At 69.2% G+C, this 19371-nt stretch overlaps 1 protein-coding gene across 1 annotated transcript; it reads left to right on the top strand.

The window, feature by feature from the left end:
* Nucleotides 1-5536: 5536 nt before the first annotated feature.
* On the top strand, nucleotides 5537-6463 carry ANKRD9 (ankyrin repeat domain 9; the record flags this gene model as incomplete). The annotated part of the gene is made up of 1 exon (XM_084239872.1): nucleotides 5537-6463. One exon carries the CDS (start codon nucleotides 5537-5539, stop codon nucleotides 6461-6463), a length of 927 nt encoding a protein of 308 aa, XP_084095998.1.
* Nucleotides 6464-19371: the final 12908 nt, after the last annotated feature.

The raw sequence follows: 19371 nt of genomic DNA, 5'->3' as shown, positions 1-19371 counted from the left end.
CTGTCAGGGCAGCACAGGCCGGGGCTCCGCCCACAAGGAAGCGCTTAGCGACTGATTGGCCGGCAGGGGCAGCTGCAGGCCAGATCCCCGCCCACAAGGAAAGGGCAACGACTGATTGGTCTTTGGGGCGCGAAGCCCCGCCCACCACGGGAGGGCAAGCTAACTGGCTGTCGGGACCGCGGCAGGCCCAGGCCGCGCCCACGAGGGGCGGGGCCGCGCCCCGGAAGCGGCGGGGGACGGCGCGTTCGCGGCCGGGCCGGAGCCGGAGGCGGGGCCCGCGGAGGCCGCCGGGCGAGCGGCGCGCGGGGCGGGGGCGCCCGGCCGAGGTCCGGGCCCCAGGCGCCCGCCGTCCCCCGCCGGCCCGCCAGGGGGCAGCGCCGGCCCGCGCTCGGGGCCGCGCACGCTGAGGCGGGGCCGCGCGGCTCACCCCGCCGAGAGAGGCCAGAGACCCGGTCGGCCGGCGGGCGCGGGGTGCGGCCCCTCCCCGCCCGCGCCCCCCGCCCGGCCAGGCGACCCCTGCGCGCAGTCACCAGCTTTAGGGGCGCCTGCCACCCCCCGCAGGGACGGCCCGCCCCGCGCGGCCCCGAGGCACCCCCCGCCCCCGCGGGGGCGGCTCATCCCCCTCGCCGGGTCCTCCCGGAACCCCCCGCCAGACTTCGGGGGGGCGTCGAGGGCCCGTCGGGGCGCAGCCCGGGGCTGACGGCCAGAATTCCCGAAGGCGGCGCCCTGGAGGCGGCCCCGGGGTTTCAGGCCAGGGCCGGGGCGCCTGGGAGTGGGCGCCGGGGGCCGGGTCTGGGCTGGGCGAGGGGGCGCCTCTCCCCCCGGCGGCCTCCCTGCCGCTCGCCCCAGGCGCTCAGACCCCGAGGCCTGGACTGGCCAGGTCAGTGAGTGAAGCTGCTCGGAAGCGCCGCGGGATCCTGGTCTTGGGGGGGGGGCTTCCCCCGAGTCCCCAGCCGGGGAGTCAGGGGCTCCGGCCGCCCGCAGTCCCAAGAAATGGGCCGGAGGCGGCGGCAGGCTCCCCCTCTGCAGCAAGCCTCCTGACCTGTAACGGGGTGACAGTCATTCCCTCGGGAGCCCGCTCCCGGGCGCTCTTGGGGTGCCCCCTGCCTGCTGGGGAGGAGAGCAGGCCCTGGCCCTGTGCCGCGGGGTTCCCTGGCCCTCCCGCCCCGCTGAGTGACCTTCGGTTCACCTGCTTCCCGGGCGGCTGGACCCGCACTCCAGCCACGGCAGCCCCGGGGGCGGCAGGCAGGGAACGGGGCGCGAAGGCTGGATTCTCTCCTGAAGCCACGAAGAATTAGGCCAACAGAACCTACAGCCTGAGCCGCACCCCTGGAAGGAGGCAGGCGCGGGCCCAAATCTGGGACAAGATATATCAAAAGAGGTCGCCGCCGGGCAGTGGGGACACCCCGCGCGGCCAGGCCCCAGAGGTGTCCTCCCCGCTCCTCCGTGCTGTGAGGGGGCGGCCCTGCCCACACAGAGGGCGCCTCTCCCTCTTCTGCCCTCGGGTGGGGAAGCCAGAGCTGTCCCCCATGGCCCCCCGGGAAGCTGAGGCTCCTGAGTGGCAGGTTCATCCCCACGCTGGGGGGGCCTCTTCGCCCTGACGCTCCTTCCCGGGGTGCGGGACCTGCGGCTCCCAGGCTGCCGCTGTCCTCAGGGCTCGCCCTGTCGTGGGTGTCCGCACGCTCTTCAAGCTGGGCCTGGGAGACGGCTGGCCGGGAGGGTCGGCCCAGCCCTGGGGGAGGACGCCGGGGCAGGCGGTGGGATGTAACCACCCTCTCACCTGGCCGGCCTGGCCGCCTCCAGCATGGGCCGTGGCCAGCCTCACCCCGCACGCCTTCCTTCAGAGGCCAGACGAGCCACTGACGCGCTGCCCAGGTTCCGGCGGGCGCGTCCACGGGCTGTACCTCGGCCCGTCCCGCTGCTGGCCGGGAGCTGACTGGAGCTCAGTGTCTGGCACCCGCCTCCCTGCACCGGCAGCTCCAGGGCTGCCAGGGGCCACCTGATGCGGGCCGGGGTCAGCTCTGCAGGCCTCGCCAGGGCGCCCCCCGCTCATGCTCCGCAGATGACCCTGAAAATAGGAGCCGAGCAGAGGCCACCCTGAGCCGCGCCCTCGCCAGCGTCAGCCCCAGGTACTGACCGTCCTGTGGAGCGCGCCCCCTCGCCACTGGCCTCCTCAAGGTCGGGCTCCTAGGCCTGGCCCAGAGCTTTGGCCCAGCAGCAAGTCCACAGGCACCTGTACCCCCGTGGGAACCCCCTCCGTGGCAAGCCCTTCCTCCCCGCCCCCCCGACGGCCAGCCGCCTGCCCGTGTCCCCTGCCTGCCCTGCCCGTCTCCCCCGCCCGCGCGTGTCCCCCGCCATCTTCAAACAGGCCCTGCCCCGCATGACGCTTAGTCAAGGGCACCTGACCTACCTGGTCAGTCTCTGAGGGCTGGAGGCCTCCTTCCAGCCAACCACACCTCCCCTTGGAATACTGGGGTTCCCAGGAGCCCAGCGCGCGGTCGCCCAGAGGCCACTCCGCCCCGGCCCACCCTCCACTGCTGTGCCTGGACACTCTCCCCAGAGAGACTGGCACGAGCACGGCTTCTCCCCCCACGGGCAGGTCACAGGTGCCCCGCCCGCCCATGTTTCCAGGAGCCTGGCAAGCCCCAGGGGGGCAGAAGCCACGCCGCAGGGACTGGGGCTTTCCTGCCATCTCTCACCGCCCGCGGCCCTCTCTCCGGGCAGGTTCTCTGCAGAGGCCAGAGGCTGCCTGAGAAAGCCTAAGCCGGCCTGGGGGGGCCTCTGCCTGGAGCCCGTCACCCACCTGCAAAACCTTCTGCTTTTGCACCCCCATCACTTGCACCCCTTGGGGGCACATGGGTACCTGCCCTAGTGAGTCACGCGCTCCCAGGATCAGGGGAGCCCATCTTGGGCCAGATCTGGAGGCGCATCATGGGGTTAAAGGTCAAATCCCATCCCAATGTGGGGTGTCAAGGCAGGCAGTCACCCCTCCTCCTCCACATCCTGCTCCCCGGGGGACCTGCCCAGCCAGCTCACTGCCCTGAGCCAGCACCTGCCCAGGGTGTGGCTGAAAGTGACCTCAGGAGGAGGCCTGTGGCCACTGCGGAGGCTGGCGCCTGGCTCTTGCGTGCAAGAAATGGCTCCCTGGCTCCCGCGGCGCCCGCCCCGACCGCCCCGACTCCAGCAGACGCGCTCCTTGCCCCACATCCCAGGCCCCGCGAGCCCCGCCTGCCCGACCTCTGCCGCCCCAGACCTTTGCCCTGGCTGTGCCCGGGCCAGGAAGGCCTTCCCGCCCACTGGTCCTTCCAGCCGCACCCATGTCCACGGAGAGCCTCGCCGTGGGCAGAGCCAGCCTGGGGGGTGCTTGGCAGCGCCCACAAGGAGGGTCAGTGGGAGGGGAGGCAGGGAGGGCACAGGCGGGCGAGGCTCCCAGCCAAGTCCTTGCCCTGCGCCCTGTACCCATGGAGGCCCGGAAGGGGGCCCCACCCTTGGGGGCAGCAGAATGGGGTCAGGGCGCAGGTCTCCCTAGAGGGGGCCCTCAGGCCTGGGGCCCCAAGGGCCACTGTCAACCGCAGGACCTCCATCCTCTTCGCCAGCCCCCACGACACTCAGGGATGGGGTGAGGCCTGACAGCTGAGCCAGAGGGGGGCAGGTGGCAGCTGGCCCAGCCCTGGCCAGGAGCCCAGTTTCCGTACTTCTGGGGGGCGGCTCCCCGGGGTAGAACGGGCCGCGAGGTCACGCTGCGTGGCCGGCAGTGCTGTGGGGTGGACTGGCGGGGTCTCCGGGGGTCTCGCGGGACCTGAGCCCTGGACCCCCAAAGCTGGGTACTCTGCAGAGAGAACCAAGCCCCGCAAGTGTCCGCAGGCCAGCGGGGACCCCGAGTGCTGGCCGCGCCTCTCCTCACTTGGAGACCACCTCGCTGTGCACCCCCATTTCCTGGCCGGTGACCTGGGGTCACTGCACTCAGCGGCTCGCGAGGCCCCCGCCGCCCCGCAGCCCCGGAGCAGGCGCTCCCCAAGGTCACGGAGGCTCGCGCGACGCGGGGCGGGGGGCGGGCGGCGCCGGCAGGGAGCGCGCGGGGCGCGCAGGCCCCGCCCCCACCGCTTCCGGGGCCCCGCCCGCCGCGGCGCCCTCAAGTTTCTCCCAACTTTTCTGCGGGGCCCGCCGGGCGCCCCGCCCACCGGCGCGTGACGCAACAATGGTGCAGCGCGGCGGCCAATGGGCGGCGGCGGGCGCCGGGGGCGCGGGCCAATGGCGGAGGCGCACGGGCCCGCGGGCCTCCCCGGCCCGGCCCGGCCCGGCCCGGCCCGCACTGCGCCGCCCGCCGCCCGCCCCGCCGCCCGCCCGCCCCGGATCCCGCCGCCCCGATCCCGCCGCCCCGGATCCCGCCGGGCTCAGAGCGCGCTGCGGCGGCGGCGGGCGGCGACCCCCGCCCCGGGACCCTCGCCGGCGCGCCCCACGGTGAGCCCCCTCGCCGCCCGCGCCCCCCGCCCCGCCGCGCCCCCCCCGCCCCGGGCGGCCCCCCGGCTCGCTGCCCGGCCCCCGCTGCCCGCGCCCCCCGGCGCCCCGCGCACCTGCGGCGCCCAGGCCCGGCGCGGGGTCCGCACCCGGCGCGGCGCCCCCAGCGCGCGGCCCCCTCCGCCCGCCGCCGCTTGCGTCCGCGCGCCCTGCCCGGCCCTGCCCGGCCCTGCCCGGCCCTGCCCGGCCCTGCCCGGCCCTGCCCGGCGCGTCCCGGCGCCCGGGGCACTCGGGGGCGGGCGGCTGAGCCCTGCGGGCAGCGCGGGGGGCGCGGGCGGGGCCCGGGGCTGGGGGTCCCCACGCGTCCGCCGCGAGACCCGGGGGAGGCGGGAGACCCCGCCCGGACTCGGCCCTGCCCAGCTCGCCCCGCGGCGGGGGCCCCAGCGCCGTCCCCGCGCCCCGGGGGGGAGACCCGGGCGGCCCCCGGAGGGCGGCGGGGAGCCGCGCGCCAGTGCCCGGGCTGCGGCCCCGCCCTCCCGGGAGGCCGCGGTCCGCGAGGACGTGCCGAGCCCCCGCCGCGCTCACGGCCGCCCGCGCCCCCCGCAGATGAGGACGCCGCGGCCCCGAGACGGCGCGTGACCCCGGCCCCCAGTCGGCGACGCGGCGCAGGAGCCAGGTAGGGCGGGAGCCGGGTAGGGCGCGCCCGGCGCTGTGCCCGGCGCTGTGCCCGGCGCTGTGCCCGGCGTGCCCGCGGGAGGGGCGGCGGTCGGCTCCGGAGGGAGGTCAGGGGGCGCGGGGGGGACCCTTGCCCCGGCCCTTTCTCCACGCGGGTGGGTGCAGGCGGCGCGGGCGGGAGCAGGAGCTCTGGCCGCGGGCCCGGGCTGCAGGGTGGGCGTCGCTGGGGCGGGTGGGGCCGGGCCGGGCAGGGCCGGGCCTCCAGGGGCAGCTTCAGGGGAGACCAGGGGCGGCTCGATCCGGGCTGTGGCCGGCGGGGGGCTGGGGGGCGGCGGGCGGCCCCGACCCCGACCCTGACCCCGACCCTGACCGCGCCCTCCTCTGCCCGCAGGTGGCCCCCGCCATGCCCTGGGACGCGCGGCCGCCCGGGGGCGCGGAGGGCGGCCCTGAGGGCGCGGGCGCGGCGCGCGCGCGGGCGCAGAAGCAGTGCCGCAAGTCGTCCTTCGCCTTCTACCAGGCCGTGCGCGACCGGCTGCCCGTGTGGCTGCTCGAGGACATGCGCGCCAGCGAGGCCTTCCACTGGGACGAGCGCGGCCGCGCCGCCGCCTACTCGCCGGCCGAGGCGCTGCTCTACGCGCTGGTGCACGACCACGGCGCCTACGCGCACTACCTGCTGGCCACCTTCCCGCGCCGCGCGCTGGCCGCGCCCGCCGCCGGCTTCCGCTGCTGCGCCGCGCCGGGGCCGCACGTGGCGCTCGCCGTGCGCTACAACCGCGTGGGCATCCTGCGGCGCATCCTGCGCGCGCTGCGCGACTTCCCGGCCGACGAGCGCGCGCGCCTGCTGGACCGGCGCGGCTGCGCGCGCGTGGAGGGCGGCGGCACGGCGCTGCACGCGGCCTGCGAGCTGGCGCGGCCCGAGTGCCTGTTCCTGCTGCTCGGCCACGGCGCCTCGCCCGGCCTGCGCGACGCGGGCGGCCTCACGCCGCTCGAGCTGCTGCTGCGCCAGCTGGGCCGCGACGCGGGGGCGGCCGGGGCGCCCGGGGAGCCGCGCCGGCGCCGCCTGCTGCTGCTGGACCTGCTGGCGCTGTACACGCCCGCGGGCGCCGCCGGCCCGGCCCGCCGCGAGCTGCTGGGCGACCGGCCGCGCTGGCAGCGGCTGCTGGGCGAGGACACGTTCCGCTGGCTGGCGGGCCTGGCGCCGCCCTCGCTCTTCGCGCGCGCCATGCAGGTGCTGGTCACCGCCATCTCGCCCGGCCGCTTCCCCGAGGCCCTGGACGAGCTGCCGCTGCCGCCCTTCCTGCAGCCGCTGGACCTCTCCGGCCAGGGCTAGCCCGGCGCCGCCCGGGACGCCGATTCGGGGCGCGGCCCCGGACTCGACACGGAGCGGTGGCCGCCGGCCGCCGCCGCCTCTTCTGGTGCCGCCGCCGGGCGCGCGCCTGGCGCCCCCGGGAGTGACCGCGGGGCGCGCGCCAACGGCCCGGGCCGGGAGGGGCGGCCGCCGCCGCGGGCCGCGCCCGCCCCCCACTCCAAACTCGCGTCCCCGCCAGCGCCGGCCACCTCGGGCCCCACTCGGCCCGGCCCCGCGCCCCCCTCCCCGCCCGCCCCCGGGGAGCAGCGGCGGGCCTGGCCCCGGCTGCAGCGCCTGCGGCCCCAGCCCTGGCTCCGCGGCGCCCCGGGCGGGGGCGGAGGGCCTCTGCGCGCCCGGGCGCTGGTGTCCACCGTGCGCCAAGCCCTGCCCCAGCCGGTTCTGCCGAAGGTTCCGCGGCTGGGGGGCCCTGCACATGGGGACCCTGCCTGGAAAGCTGGGTCTGTCCCGGAGGCGCCTTGGGACGGGGGAGCAGGCGGGGAGAGGAAGGAGCCCTACAGGACCCGGAGACCCAACCCCTGGCTCGGGGCTGGGGTGCCGCCTCCGGCAGAGCTGAGGGTTTGCCCAGCAGAGTGACCAGTCTGCCCGGGACTGCCTGCTGCCCACCCTGCCCCTTGCCTCTGGGGCCCGGGCAGCAGGAGGGTCTGGCCTGGGGGCCCTGGCTGGCAGCGCCTGGCCTGGGCGCAGTGTGCCCACCTACTTGCGAGGAGCCTGCGCCGTCTCTGAACCCTGCCTGCCCTGACGAGGTGGTGCTCCTGGGACTGCCTGGGGAGGGGGGGCAGTGCCTTGGCCTGTCCTCCCATGGCCGTGGGGTGAGGGTGAGGCTCGGGTGGCCATGGCCAGCCCAGAGTCTGCACCCACGGGGGACACCGGCCCGGCCCCTCAGGCCGCGGTGCGAGCAGGGACCTGGGGCAGTGGTGCGGGCTGATAAGGGGAGCTCCCAGGCTATCTGGGGGCAGCTGCTGGCGGGGAGGAGCCCGGCACCGGCCTATCAGGTCCCCTGGGCCCTCCAGGGAAGGCAGGGGACACGGGGCCATCTTTATCGCCCTGGTGATGAGGACGAGGGAGCCGTGAGCCAGCCAGGCCCAGCTCGGGTGTCCCCAGCAGGCAGCCCACTCAGCTCCTGGCTGTCCCAGGGCCCCGAAGCCTCTGCCTGGAGCAAGACCCGCTTTTCTCTGGGTGACGTGTGGCTGCTTTTTCATTTTACCAGTTACCAAGGAAACCTGGCCACCGCCGGTACTGGCACCCCAGGACCCTTAGGGTGGTGAAGGCTGGTCCCTGCCCCAAGGCACCGTGCTGTCCACCCATGCAGTTAGGAGCAGGGGGAGGGTGGCCGTTCCCTCCCTGGGCCTCGCCTCCTGTGCTGACGACCCCGCCTGCCCCCCACTTCCTTGAAGTGCCCCAAGTCCTGTTAAGAGCAGGATGCTTCCGGGATCAGGGAAGGGCGGTGAGGGAAGCTGAAATGAGGCATCGCCGAGACCCGTGGGGGCGGACGGGATGAGTGTGCGTGGGGTGCAGCCGTGGCCTGGCCAGGGGCCGAGCCAGAGCCCCCTTTAAAAAAGAATCTGCTGGCGGGCGGGACGCACGCTCCTGTGAGGCCCAAGGGCAGGCCCCGGGGGACGTCCCCCTGCCCGCCAGGCCAGGCCAGGTGCAGAGGCGGCTGCGGTCCCGTGGTTGGGCTCACCAGGCCCGAGGCGCGGGTCTGACTCCCAGGCGCGGTGCTTCCCCGGACGGCACAGCTTGGGCGCGGGAGCCGTGAGGACGCCCTGGCGTTCTCTGGTGACATCGCTTGGTGGTGGCCACGCGGTTACTGTCGGGACTGTTTTTCAAATGTGAATTTTATTTATTTTTGGAATAAATTATACATTGAACATGGCTTACAGGTCAGGACACAGAGCGCACTTGCCCCGGGGGCCAGTCTGGCCGTGACTGTGTCTCCTCTGCCCCGCACTGGGGCCCCCGCGCCCACGGCCTCGAGCTGCCCAGGGAAGGGCCCTCGCCACAGGCCGTCTGTGGTCCCGCTCACAGCTGTTCTGGACGCTGCAGAGGCGGAGGCTGGGCTCCAAGGCGAGAAGGGCCGTGCCTTGGGGACCGACTAGCCCCTGGGCCTGCGGGGACACTGCGGTGCCCTCTGGCCTCCGTCCGCATGTGGCCTGTCTCCCCCTGATGCATCCCGCTGAAGAAATCAAACTTCTCTTGCTCCATGGCTTTTCCCTTCACTTCCCAGGCGAGCGCTCCCGCCTCTCCGTAAGGCGGGCCAGCACCCACCTCGCCCACACTATGCGGCGCCCCCTGCCTCACGGTGCATCTGCAGGTCTCCCCTGGGGACTCGGGCCTGGAGCTCCGGGAGCCCGGCCCTCGGGTGCAGCCTTCACAGGCAGGCGAGCTGAGCCCCGCGGGCTGTGGCAGCGGCGGCCGGGGCCAGTGGGCAAGGGGCTCTCATGGGCCCTGGAGTGCGGGAAACCTGGTGACACTCTCCCCACCCCTGCACACACGGCAGGGGTTGGGGGTTCTGACAACTTGAGAGGCCGCACCCGCACACAAGGCTTTTACGCCCACTAGGCGTGGCCACCCCGCCTCGGCGCGGCTGGTGCTGGTGTTCCTCACGCCGTCGCTGGGCCTCGTCCCGTCGGCTGGCTCCCCCGGCTGTCTCTGCCAGTCGGGTTTGGTTTCTGAGCAGACAGATGCCCGGTCCTGAGTTTCTGCAACGGGCCAGCGGCCAGGCCTGGGTGAGGCAGGTCCTGAGCCCTGGTGTGGGGCCGGCAGCCGGGCCTGCGTGAGAAGTGGCCCACCCAGGGGCACTTGGGAGCCACCATGCCCAGAACAGCTAGCCGGAAACCGCCCCACACTGAGACTGAGCCAGGAAACTGCGTCTGCCCGCCCTCTCCTGGCCGCGGCTGGGCTGGCAATCGCCCGCCCTAGTGCCCACCAGGGACCCTCAGCAACGATGCCAGACAGGCGGGGAAAGTCCAGGCGGGGAAAGTCGACGCCCTGGCTGAAAGCACAACTGAAAACTGAAGCCGGAGGAAAGTGAGCCGAAGCCCCGCCTGGGGGCCGCTGCCTGTGACGCACTTGGAGGGAGGACACACTTGGGGCGAGGGCTCCTGTCGGAGTGTGAGGAGAGAGCTGGGCGCCAGCGGCTCGCCCTCATTTAGACCTGGAGGGCCTCCGCATTCATGGCCAGCGGGGCCCATCAGAGGACACTCCTCACGTGTGTTCCGGGGGCTCCTGGACACTGCACGGGGGAACTGGGCCCTGGGCCAACTTGGGCTAAGGTGGCAGCAGGCAGGCGCCTGCCTTGGAGCTGCCTCTGGAAGGGCGGGGCCAGCTGCCAGGCCAGCAGCTCGGACGCCAGGGAGCCCAGGCCTGGCCACAGGAGGCTCCAGTCTGGCCTTGGTGCCAAACACCCGCTGCTGGTGCCGAGCTGCCTGTGGGAGCCAGTCCTGCCACCGTGAGGACACGGGGGGCAGCCACTCTCTCTGAAGCTGGAGCCAAGGACAGGAGAGGCTCAGGAGAAACCACGGGAAGGAAGAAAGGCCTTCCGCTGGTTTCAGAAAATACATGTCTAAATTCGCGAGATTTGATTTCAAATGAGGTATCGTATGCAGGTCTGTAATACAACAAACAAAAGGCAATCATTAGTAGATTCGTCCTGGACGATGCTTCTGGATTTGACCATGGCCACCCGTGGCAGGACACAGCCCTTGGACACGTCTCCGTGTGCTAGCGCGGCCGACTGCCCCAGCCCTGGGCCTGCCGGCAGGACGCGCGTATGCTTGGCCACATTCCAGCTGCCCCCGGCCTTCCCTTTGGCTGCGTGTCTCCAGGGGCGGGCGGGGAGGTGTGCGGGACAGTGCCCTGTCCGCCTCCGCCCTGCACAGCCCTACCCAGCCCCGCGCTTCTCGGGCACGCCTGGGGCTCCCGGGGAAAGCTGAGCATGGAATGTGCTGGAACCTGCATCTCAGAGGTGGGGGTGGGGCCTGTGACAGAGCAGCCCCCACAGGGCACGTCGGGGCTGGACACTGGCCTCGGGCTCTGGCTGGCCGGGTCCTGGCTCGCCGCCGAGGGAGGCCCGGTGTGATCTGCAGCGGGCAGGGCCGCACGGCGACGGCCACGCATGCAGCGGGACGCCTGGGGAGTGGGGAGCGCCGCTGCCATGGCCGCATGCCCCGGTCACGGCTGCGGGGGGCCAAGGGAGGCAGACGCTGAGGTGACGAACCTCATGGGGCTCCCAGCTCATCGGCGTGTCTGGCCCGGAGCTGGCGAAGCGTGTCCAGCAGGAGCGCTCGGAGCCCCGTGTCCACCATGCCCGTCTCGGCCCCGCCTTCCCAGTCAGATGACCTCCCACTCGTCCTCCAGCTGCTCAGGGGGCGGGGGGGCGGCGTGGTCGCTGGGGGCGCGGCGCGAGTGGCCGTAGGTCCTCGTCAGCCGCTGGAGGAGGTAGCCGGGGGGGCCCACGGCCCACAGCTCATCTGCCGCGGTCACTGCAGGGCAAGAGCCAGCCACGCTCGTTAGGCGCCCTTGGGGGAGCAGGCACAGGAGGAGCCAGAGCCCAGGCCATGTCCAGAGGCCCGGACACCCCCTCCCACGCTGCCCCAGCTCAAGGCAGGCGTCCTAGCATGCTCTCCACCCCGGGCGCTGGCAAAGCCCTTCCCCTCAGGTGAGGAGACCCGGGCGGCCCAGGGCCCCCCATCCGGCACGCCCGCCCGGGCCTGGACCTGCCTGTGAAACACGTCACGCTCCCCGGGACCTTCTTCCAGTAGTCCCCGGCGGGGTTCCTGTCGGTGACGCCATAGCGGCGGGCGAGGTCGCCATTGGGGCAGCGGGCCCACACGGTCCTGGAGCTCAGCGCCAGCTGGCAGGCCTGCAGCCCTGCGGGCAGGCGGATGTGGTCTCAGACACCATGGGGGCGTCCCTGGGGTGGGGGCTGGCGCAGGGGCAGGGACACCGGCAGGGCCTCCGGGACACTGGTGCGCGACGGGCACACACCCTCGCAGGGCCCAGTGCTGCGCGCAGCCTACCTGGCACGTGCTCCCAGGCGGTGCCCACGGGCATCTCCTCTGTGACCCCTGTGCGCACGTGCACGCCCCACCTGCTGTCCAGCGCCCACAGCATCTGGTCGTTGGGGCTGGAGTGGACGCTGACCAAGGTGGCCCCGGCAGGCTGGGGAGAAAAAGGGTGGGTCTGGAGCACAGGGGTACAGGGGGGACCAGGCCCGCCCTCGGAGCTCGGCCCCTTAGCCTCAGAGACACGGGCAGACGGCCCCGTGCGCCAGGCTGAGCCAAGCGGGTGTCCTCCAGCACTCACCGGGCCCACGGCCGTCGCTGACCGCGGGCACCGGGGGCTCACCGGGTGAGAGGGGGGAGGAGGAATCGATGCAGGTGCTGCGCTGGGGGCGCTGCTGTGCCGGGCGGTGCTGTGTGCGCGCACGGCCAGGCCACATGGCCCACTGAAACGCACCTGCAGGCCTGCGCGCCCCATTCCTCCCGCCTGCCTCCAGACTCCACTCCCAGCTGCCCAGGCGCAGAGCAGCCGACCAGTCCCTTCCCTCCGGGGCACGGCCGCGAACACGTCGGGCTGCGGCGTTCCTGCGCCTGCAGTAAAGACGCTCCTGCCACAGGAGCCGGCACCAGCGAGCGGAGGGTCCACACACAACAGCATCTGCGATGCAAGGCGGCGGGGGCATGGGCGGGGGCACTGGGTGGGTCCCGCGACACGCCACCCAGCAGGGCCCATGCTGCCCGAGCTGTCACCTTTGGATTCGCTCTTTTGTTTGCTATTTGTTTTTGAAAAGTGCGTGTCTCCTGCCATTGCTGAGGCAGCTGAGGCCAAGCACATCCTCTCAGGCCTCTGCTTGGGCAGCTGCTGTAGAGGTTGGGGGGTGGGGGAGGGGCTGCCTTCTCTGCACCAGAAGCCCAGGCCTCTCGAGCCCCATTCTTTTTTTAGATTTATTTATGCATACAAGAGCTGGGGTGCAGGCCAGAGGTGTGGGGGGTGAGAGGATTCACCAGAGACAGAGTGGGGAGCAGAAAAGGCAGACTGACTGAAACACACTGCTGAGGGGAGCAGCGGGGAGACAGGAGAGGTCTGCTGCGCCCTGTGGGTTGCTCCCTGGCTGGGGATGGAACTCGTGCTGCAGTGGCTGTGGATTGCTTCATAGTGCAGTGGTTAACCCCTTGTGCCACCAGGGAGGCCCCCCACTTATTTTTTAAAGATTTATTTATGCATACAATAACTATGGTGCAGACCAGAGATAGAGTGGGGAGCAATGGGGAGACAGGAAAGGTCTGGCCAGGGGTTGGACTCAGGCTGCAGTGGCTGAGGGAGGCTCTCGAGCCCCATTTAAACAAACACGGGGTTGGGGTGTTCAGACAGCTGGGCAATCGCTTCTCGGCCTTTTGGCTAAGATCAAGTGCAGACAGCTGGGCATCCCCAGGGTCCCCGGCACCTCCTGGTGCACAAACTAACCCCCCAGTGGGGTGTGCCTGGCCACGGGCTCATATGGAAACACAAAAAGCAAAAAAAAAGGAACAAGGTGGGGGCCTCCCTGATGGCTCAGGGGTTAAGTCTCAACGCTATCAAGTTATCACCACTTCCACCCCGGCCAGGGAGCTACCCACAGGGTGCAGCGGACCCCTCCTGTCTCCCCGCTGCTCCCCTCGGCAGTGGATCTCAGTGGATCCACCTGCTCTGCTCCCCAGATTGTCTCTCATGAGTCCTCCATACCTCTGGCCTGTACCCCAGCTCTTGTATGCCTGAATACATACATCTTAAAAAAAAGGTATTTCTGAGAAAACACCGGAAGGGCCACCAGCACATGGGAAACGCTCACCCCCACGGACGGGTGCACAGAAGCCCACGATGCAGTCGGGCTCACAAACAGACCTGAGACGTGTGACAGCTGACGTTTCCAACCAGGGGTGTGCCCGGCCTGGGAGGAGGGAGGGCCTGCCCCGGGGGGGGGGGGGGGGACGCGCTGCAGGCCTGTACACAGCGGGCACCACTCAGCCATGCACAAGGAGGAAATCGGCCCCTTGTGACCGGGGGCGGGCGGGCGGGCAGGCTCAGGCACAGCGCATGGGCAGAGGAAGGGAAATCAAGCCAAGGTCGCGCCCCCCGCAGGGCTGGGCGGGGAGGGGGAGCCAGGAGGACGGGGCAAGGGGCCGCGCACTGGCGGGGCCTGTGGGCTGGGCGAGGGGTGGGTGGTGACACGGTGGCACCGCGGTGACCCGCCCCCGGTCCCAGTGTGGTGCCCGACGCTGCGGGCGCAGGCAGCAGCCGTGTTTGAAGAAGAAACACAAAAAAGTCCTTCCCAAACTGACGTGTGTGATGACACCACGGTCGGTCGGCGGCATCGATTCCAGCAGATGCCTGGGAAGGCGGCCTGAGGAGCAGCAGCCCGTCAGCGCCTCCGCTCCAAGGCTCAGGGCTCCCGGAAGCTCTGCCCGGCGGCGCTGAGAACAGCCCTCCTCCGGGCAAGGCTGACTGGCCGCGCAGCGCCGTCCATCAGGACACAGGCATTCACCGGAGTGTCCCAAACGCAGCCACGAAGGCCCGGATTAATCATCCCACGTCCCGCATTTTATCTCAGGCAGGAATACGCAGTGTCAGCGCTCGGAGCTCTGGGGGCAGGCGCTGGGCTGTGCGCGCGGCTGTGGGGTGCGGGTGCCTCCTCCTCCGACTCTGTCCCCTGGTGTGAGAGCGAGGCCCGCTTGGGGGTGCCACCGGGGTGGGTGAGGCGGACATTGGGCGCTGGCCTGTCCCCGCCGTGAGGGGCTCCTCCTCATGCAGGGCACTCAGCACAGCCCTTCCAGGCTTGAGGGCCTCTCTAGAGGTTTCTTTCATTTTTTGCTGTCAAATTTATAGCCAAAGCAGCTGGATTTAAACTCATCTTTAAGATGTCTGGCTGGGGGGCCTCCCCGGTGGCGCAGCGGTTGAGCGCTGGGTTGCGAAGCTGCCCGTGGCCTCTGCGGCGCCGGTTCAACCCCCGGCTGCTCCCCGGCCACCAGAGGAGGGTCCCACATGGCGCGCAGACCTCTCCTGCCGCCCGCTGCTCCCCTCAGCGGTGTACTTCGGTCCTTCTGCCTGCTCTGCTCCCCGCTCTGGCTCTGGTGAATCCTCTCACCCTCCCGCGCTTCTGACTGTACCCAGTGCTTGTATAAACAAGACAAACAAACAAACAAACAAATAAATAAAACATGCCTCTAAAAAAAAAAATGTCTGGTTGGGGCCTCCCTGGTGGCACAAGGGGTTAAGCACCGCACTATGAGGCAATCCACAGCCTCTGCAGCATGAGTTCGATCCCCAGCAGGTCAGGGAGCTACCCACACGGCACAGCAGACCCCTCCTGTCTCCCCGCTGCTCCCCTCAGCAGTGTGTTTCAGTCGTCTGCCTGTTCTGTTCCCCACTCTGTCTCTGGTGAGTCCTCTCACCCCCTGCGTCTCTGGCCTGTACCCCAGCTCTTGTATAAATAAATAAATCTTTAAAAAAAAAAAATAAGATGCCAGCTTGGCCACCCGCCTGCCGCGTCAGTGAGGGTCCAGGAGTCCCTTTCCCAGGCTCAGCCCAGGGCCCTGCCCTGGAGGACCCAGGTGGTGTGGGCTGGGACGAGGGTGCCCGGGGCAAAGACCAGGCCCACCTGGAAGAACAGGGGCGCCTCCCTGGGTGAGTCCTTTCTCCTACTCAGGCGGCAGCACCGCCAACTTGCTTTAGAGCCACCACTAAAGGGACAGAAACGTCTCTGTCTGAAGCAGCAAGCTCAAGAAGACACTAAACACAACTATAAATATTTTCTCTAGATCCCTCCAAACGTTAGCAAGTCTGAAAACTGAGTCATTTGTTTTGAATACTTGGTTGAAACTTCACCCCAGAACCACACAGGAGGGAGGTTTCACCAGAGAAGAGACGAGAAGCAGGAATAGCGACGCTGCTGCTAATTCTGTGAGATTCTGCTGCGCATTCAGTGCTCTTGGTGCCGTCACCGAGCGCCAGAGACCGCGAGGGCCGGGCCCGCTGTGCTCGCGCTGTGGCCGGCCAGGTGGTGCCCATAACATGCCAGGGACGGTGCCAGCCCCTGCTGCCCAAAGACGCAGCCCATCTGTCTGGGGCCCCTCACTGGGTGGGGGCTGATGGGGGGGTCACTGGAATAAAAGCAAAGAGTAGTAAAGCCTCACACTTAGGATCAAATGATTCTGACAAGGTTGTCCAGGCAGTTACTGGGAAACGAATAGTTGTTTTTAAGGGTTCTGTGTGACTGGACGTCCACACGTCAGGCAGGTTTGGGCACCTGCCTCACGCCATCAAAAATGAACCAATGGGGGGCCTCCCCGGTGGCGCAGCGGTTGAGCGCTGGGTTGCGAAGCTGCGCGCGGCCTCTGCGGCGCCGGTTCGATCCCCGGCTGCTCCCCGGCCACCAGAGGAGGGTCCCACATGGCGTGCAGACCTCTCCTGCCGCCCGCTGCTCCCCTCAGCAGTGTACTTCGGTCCTTCTGCCTGCTCTGCTCCCCGCTCTGGCTCTGGTGAATTCTCTCACCCTCCCGCGCTTCTGACTGTACCCAGTGCATGTATAAACAAAACAAACAAACAAACCAGCAAACAAATAAATAAAGCATGCCTCTATAAAAAAAAAAAAAAAAAAAAAAAAAAAAAAAAAAATGAACCAATGGGCCTCCCCGGTGGCGCAGCGGTTGAGCGCTGGGTTGCGAAGCTGCCCGCGGCCTCTGCGGCGCCGGTTTGATCCCCGGCTGCTCCCCGGCCATCGGAGGAGGGTCCCACATGGCGCGCAGACCTCTCCTGCCGCCCGCTGCTCCCCTCAGCAGTGTCCTTCGGTCCTTCTGCCTGTTCTGCTCCCCGCTCTGGCTCTGGTGAGTTCTCTCACCCTCCCGCGCTTCTGACTGTACCCAGTGCATGTGTGGACAAAACAAACAAACAAAATAAACATGCCTCTATAAAAAAAAAAAAAAAAAGATTTAAAAATGAACCAAATAAGGCCTCCCTGGTGGCGCAAGGGGTTAGTTAAGCACAGCACTAGGAAGCTACCCACAGCCTCTGCAGCACAAGTCCGATCCCTGACCAGGGAACAACCCACAGGGCGCAGCAGACCTCTCCTGTCTCCCCGCTGCTCCCCTCAGCAGTGGGTTTCAGTCAGTCTGCCTGTTCTGCTCCCCACTCTGTCTCTGGTGAATCCTCTCACCCCCCCACACCTCTGGCTTGCACCCCAGCTCTTGACTGCATAAATAAATCTTTAAAAAAAGAAAATGAACCAAACACCGAAACACAAGAGATGAAGCTGCAACAGCCACAGCGAGGACACAGAAGTGGGCTCTGACCGGTGCGGGCGGGGTCCCCACACGACACCAAAAGCCCAGCCAGCTCACGAGGTGCCAGCGGGCCCGACCAACACTCACCCTGGAACCCGGGAAGGAGGCCCCGACTCCTGGCTCAGGTATAGGAGCTCACGGCACAGGCCATGTCCCACAGGCGGGACTGGGTCCTCGCGACTGGCCTGCACCCCACCCGTCCGAGGGCTCACGCGCGGAAAGGCAAGCGCTTGCGGACACTGGCCCTGCCCCAGCCCTGATGCCCGCCCGTGCCCGCGGAGCTGTCTGCTCAGGGCCGCCCTTGCCTGGCCTGTACAGGGCCTTGGGACTAGGGGAGTGGAGCAACAGCTCTCCTTCAACCGCAGTCCCCTGCTCACCAGTTTCAACGGAAACACACTGAGCACAGCCACCAGCCTGGTACCTGTAAGGGCAACTAATAATGCCCTGGAGCCAGACATGTGCCTGCTGCGGGGCTGCTCCGGGAAAGACAGGCACTCAAGCGCTCTGCGGGCGGGACCGTTAAGTTTGTGGTGCTGCCAGCACCGCCAAGCCCCACAGCTATACAGCCGGATGAGCTGTGGGCCTGGGGCAGCCTGGCGCGGACACGGCCGCCCCATGAGAAGGAGGCCGCCACCAGCCAGCTTGGCCTCCCCCCAACAAGAGCACCGTGGCGGCCGGCCTCACTGAGGAGCAAGTCTGCTGACCTGGGTGGGCGGCTCGATTGCGATCCAGGCTGGAAGCATCAGACTGGGGTTCAGAGGCTGTGTCCCGACGCGGAAGTAGACGCCACCCCGAGAATCGCAGGCCCAGACGTGCTGGTGTCCACACGCCAAGCTGGTCAGCGTCACGGCTCCTGCAGACAAAGGGGAGCAGGCCACGGTCACCCCTGCGGCAGGGCTGAGCTCCCTGCAGCCCGGGAGCTCTGACTTTAGCTTCAAATAACGGACGAGCCGCGCCCGCAGATGGACCTGCTGCTGAGGAGACGAGCGCGGCCATTCCCAGGGCCGCGGCTGCCAGTCCCCGCCGGCCCCTGCGGGCCTTCTCGGGCAGGGAGAGGCAGCCGGGGTGCCGCCAGTGCAGGGCCCCTGCCTCCTGACACGGGTGCCGGCCGCCAGCAGACGCTGCGTTCGGGGGCGGAAGCTCATCTTGCAGGAAACTGGCCTGACTTTAGAGTCGCAGTGAGGCCCCTCTCCCCGGAGCCGTGTCTTTCCATACTTCTCCTTGTCAGGAAAGCTGATTGTAAGCAGGGGAACAACAGGAGTCTTCCCGGAGAAAACAGTTGGCAGCACCCCGGCTGGTGGGAGCGCGGCGGCCAGCAGGCACTGCCGGGCGGGATCCAGGCCCATCTCTCCAGCCTCACGACACAGACGTCCGCTCAACACAAGGCCCCGGGGAACTGGCCATGAAGACATTTTCCCAGGACCCCATGGCCGGATGGCAAGGCCAGAGGCAGAGGGTGGTCTAGGGGGACCCAGCTCTGCAGCACCCTCTGACCCCCAGGACTCCACACCCCATGACTTCAGGACTCAGGTCTTCAGCCCGTCAGTCCTGACACACACACCCGCACAGCCAGGTGCCAGCGACTGCCCACACTGCTCACCCTGCCCCCAGCCCGGGAGGGCCTGGCACTGCCCTCCCGGCCGCCTCACCCATCGCGGGCCGGGCAGCCTGTCTGGTCCCTGCAGGTGGGGGCGTGGGCTGCTGCCGCTAATCTCACAGAGACCATGTTCTCACGGGAGGCACCGAGGCATGATCTGCTGGGCCAGAGGGCAGAGGTTTGCTTTTTAAGGAAACTGCTGGTTTGCCCGCTCGACCACATCCATGGCACCAGCAGCTGCCGCGGCCCGGCACCCTTTTGAGCTTGTGTGCGGCCAGCTGGTGCCGGAGCTTGTCGTGGCCATGCTACCACGCCTGCCACCTGTGCTTGGGCGCCGTGTGCCTTCCTAGTGCTGGCTGCCTGGGCCAGCGCCCCACGGGGAAGCTGCGTCGAGGGTCTTGGGGGTCTGGACACTGGCTAGCACTGGCCGTGCCGCTGCATGCTGCCCCTTGGCCTGCAGCCTCTTCATTTTCTTAGCAGTGTTTCCAATTTGAGGGCGACGTGGACTTTGAAGCAGAGGACGAATAGCTGGGGTGGCCACATGGGCTGGTGGGCGGCTCTCGCCAGTCCCCATCCGCTGGCGCGCTCGGGAGGGTGGGTGGCCGGCTGTGAGGCTGCGCAGGGACCAGGTCGGGTTTCCACCACCTCGATGCCAACGCAGAGCTCCTCCCAAAGACGACCCTCCCCAGGAGGCCCCTCTACTGTCCTCTCCTGGCCGCCCCGGGATGTCTCACCAGGGAGTCAGATGCCCGTGCGTGCCAACTTTGCACGGTCAGCACTTTGTACCAACCAGAACAAAGTACTTACAGTGTAAATTCCAGGAACGGCTGAGAAACAAATGCGAATTGAACATGAATCAATGTTGACGCCATCACCCTGCCCCGGCGGGACCGAGGCGGGCGGCGGCGAGCACAGGGTGACAGCGGGTCCCCAGGACCGCCAGGGGCAAGAGGCCC

This window comes from Talpa europaea, assembly GCF_964194135.1.
Source record: "Talpa europaea genome assembly, chromosome: 8".
Taxonomy (NCBI): domain Eukaryota; kingdom Metazoa; phylum Chordata; class Mammalia; order Eulipotyphla; family Talpidae; genus Talpa; species Talpa europaea.
Note: the sequence above shows the minus strand (reverse complement) of the source record. Positions and strands in the feature narration are given on the sequence as shown.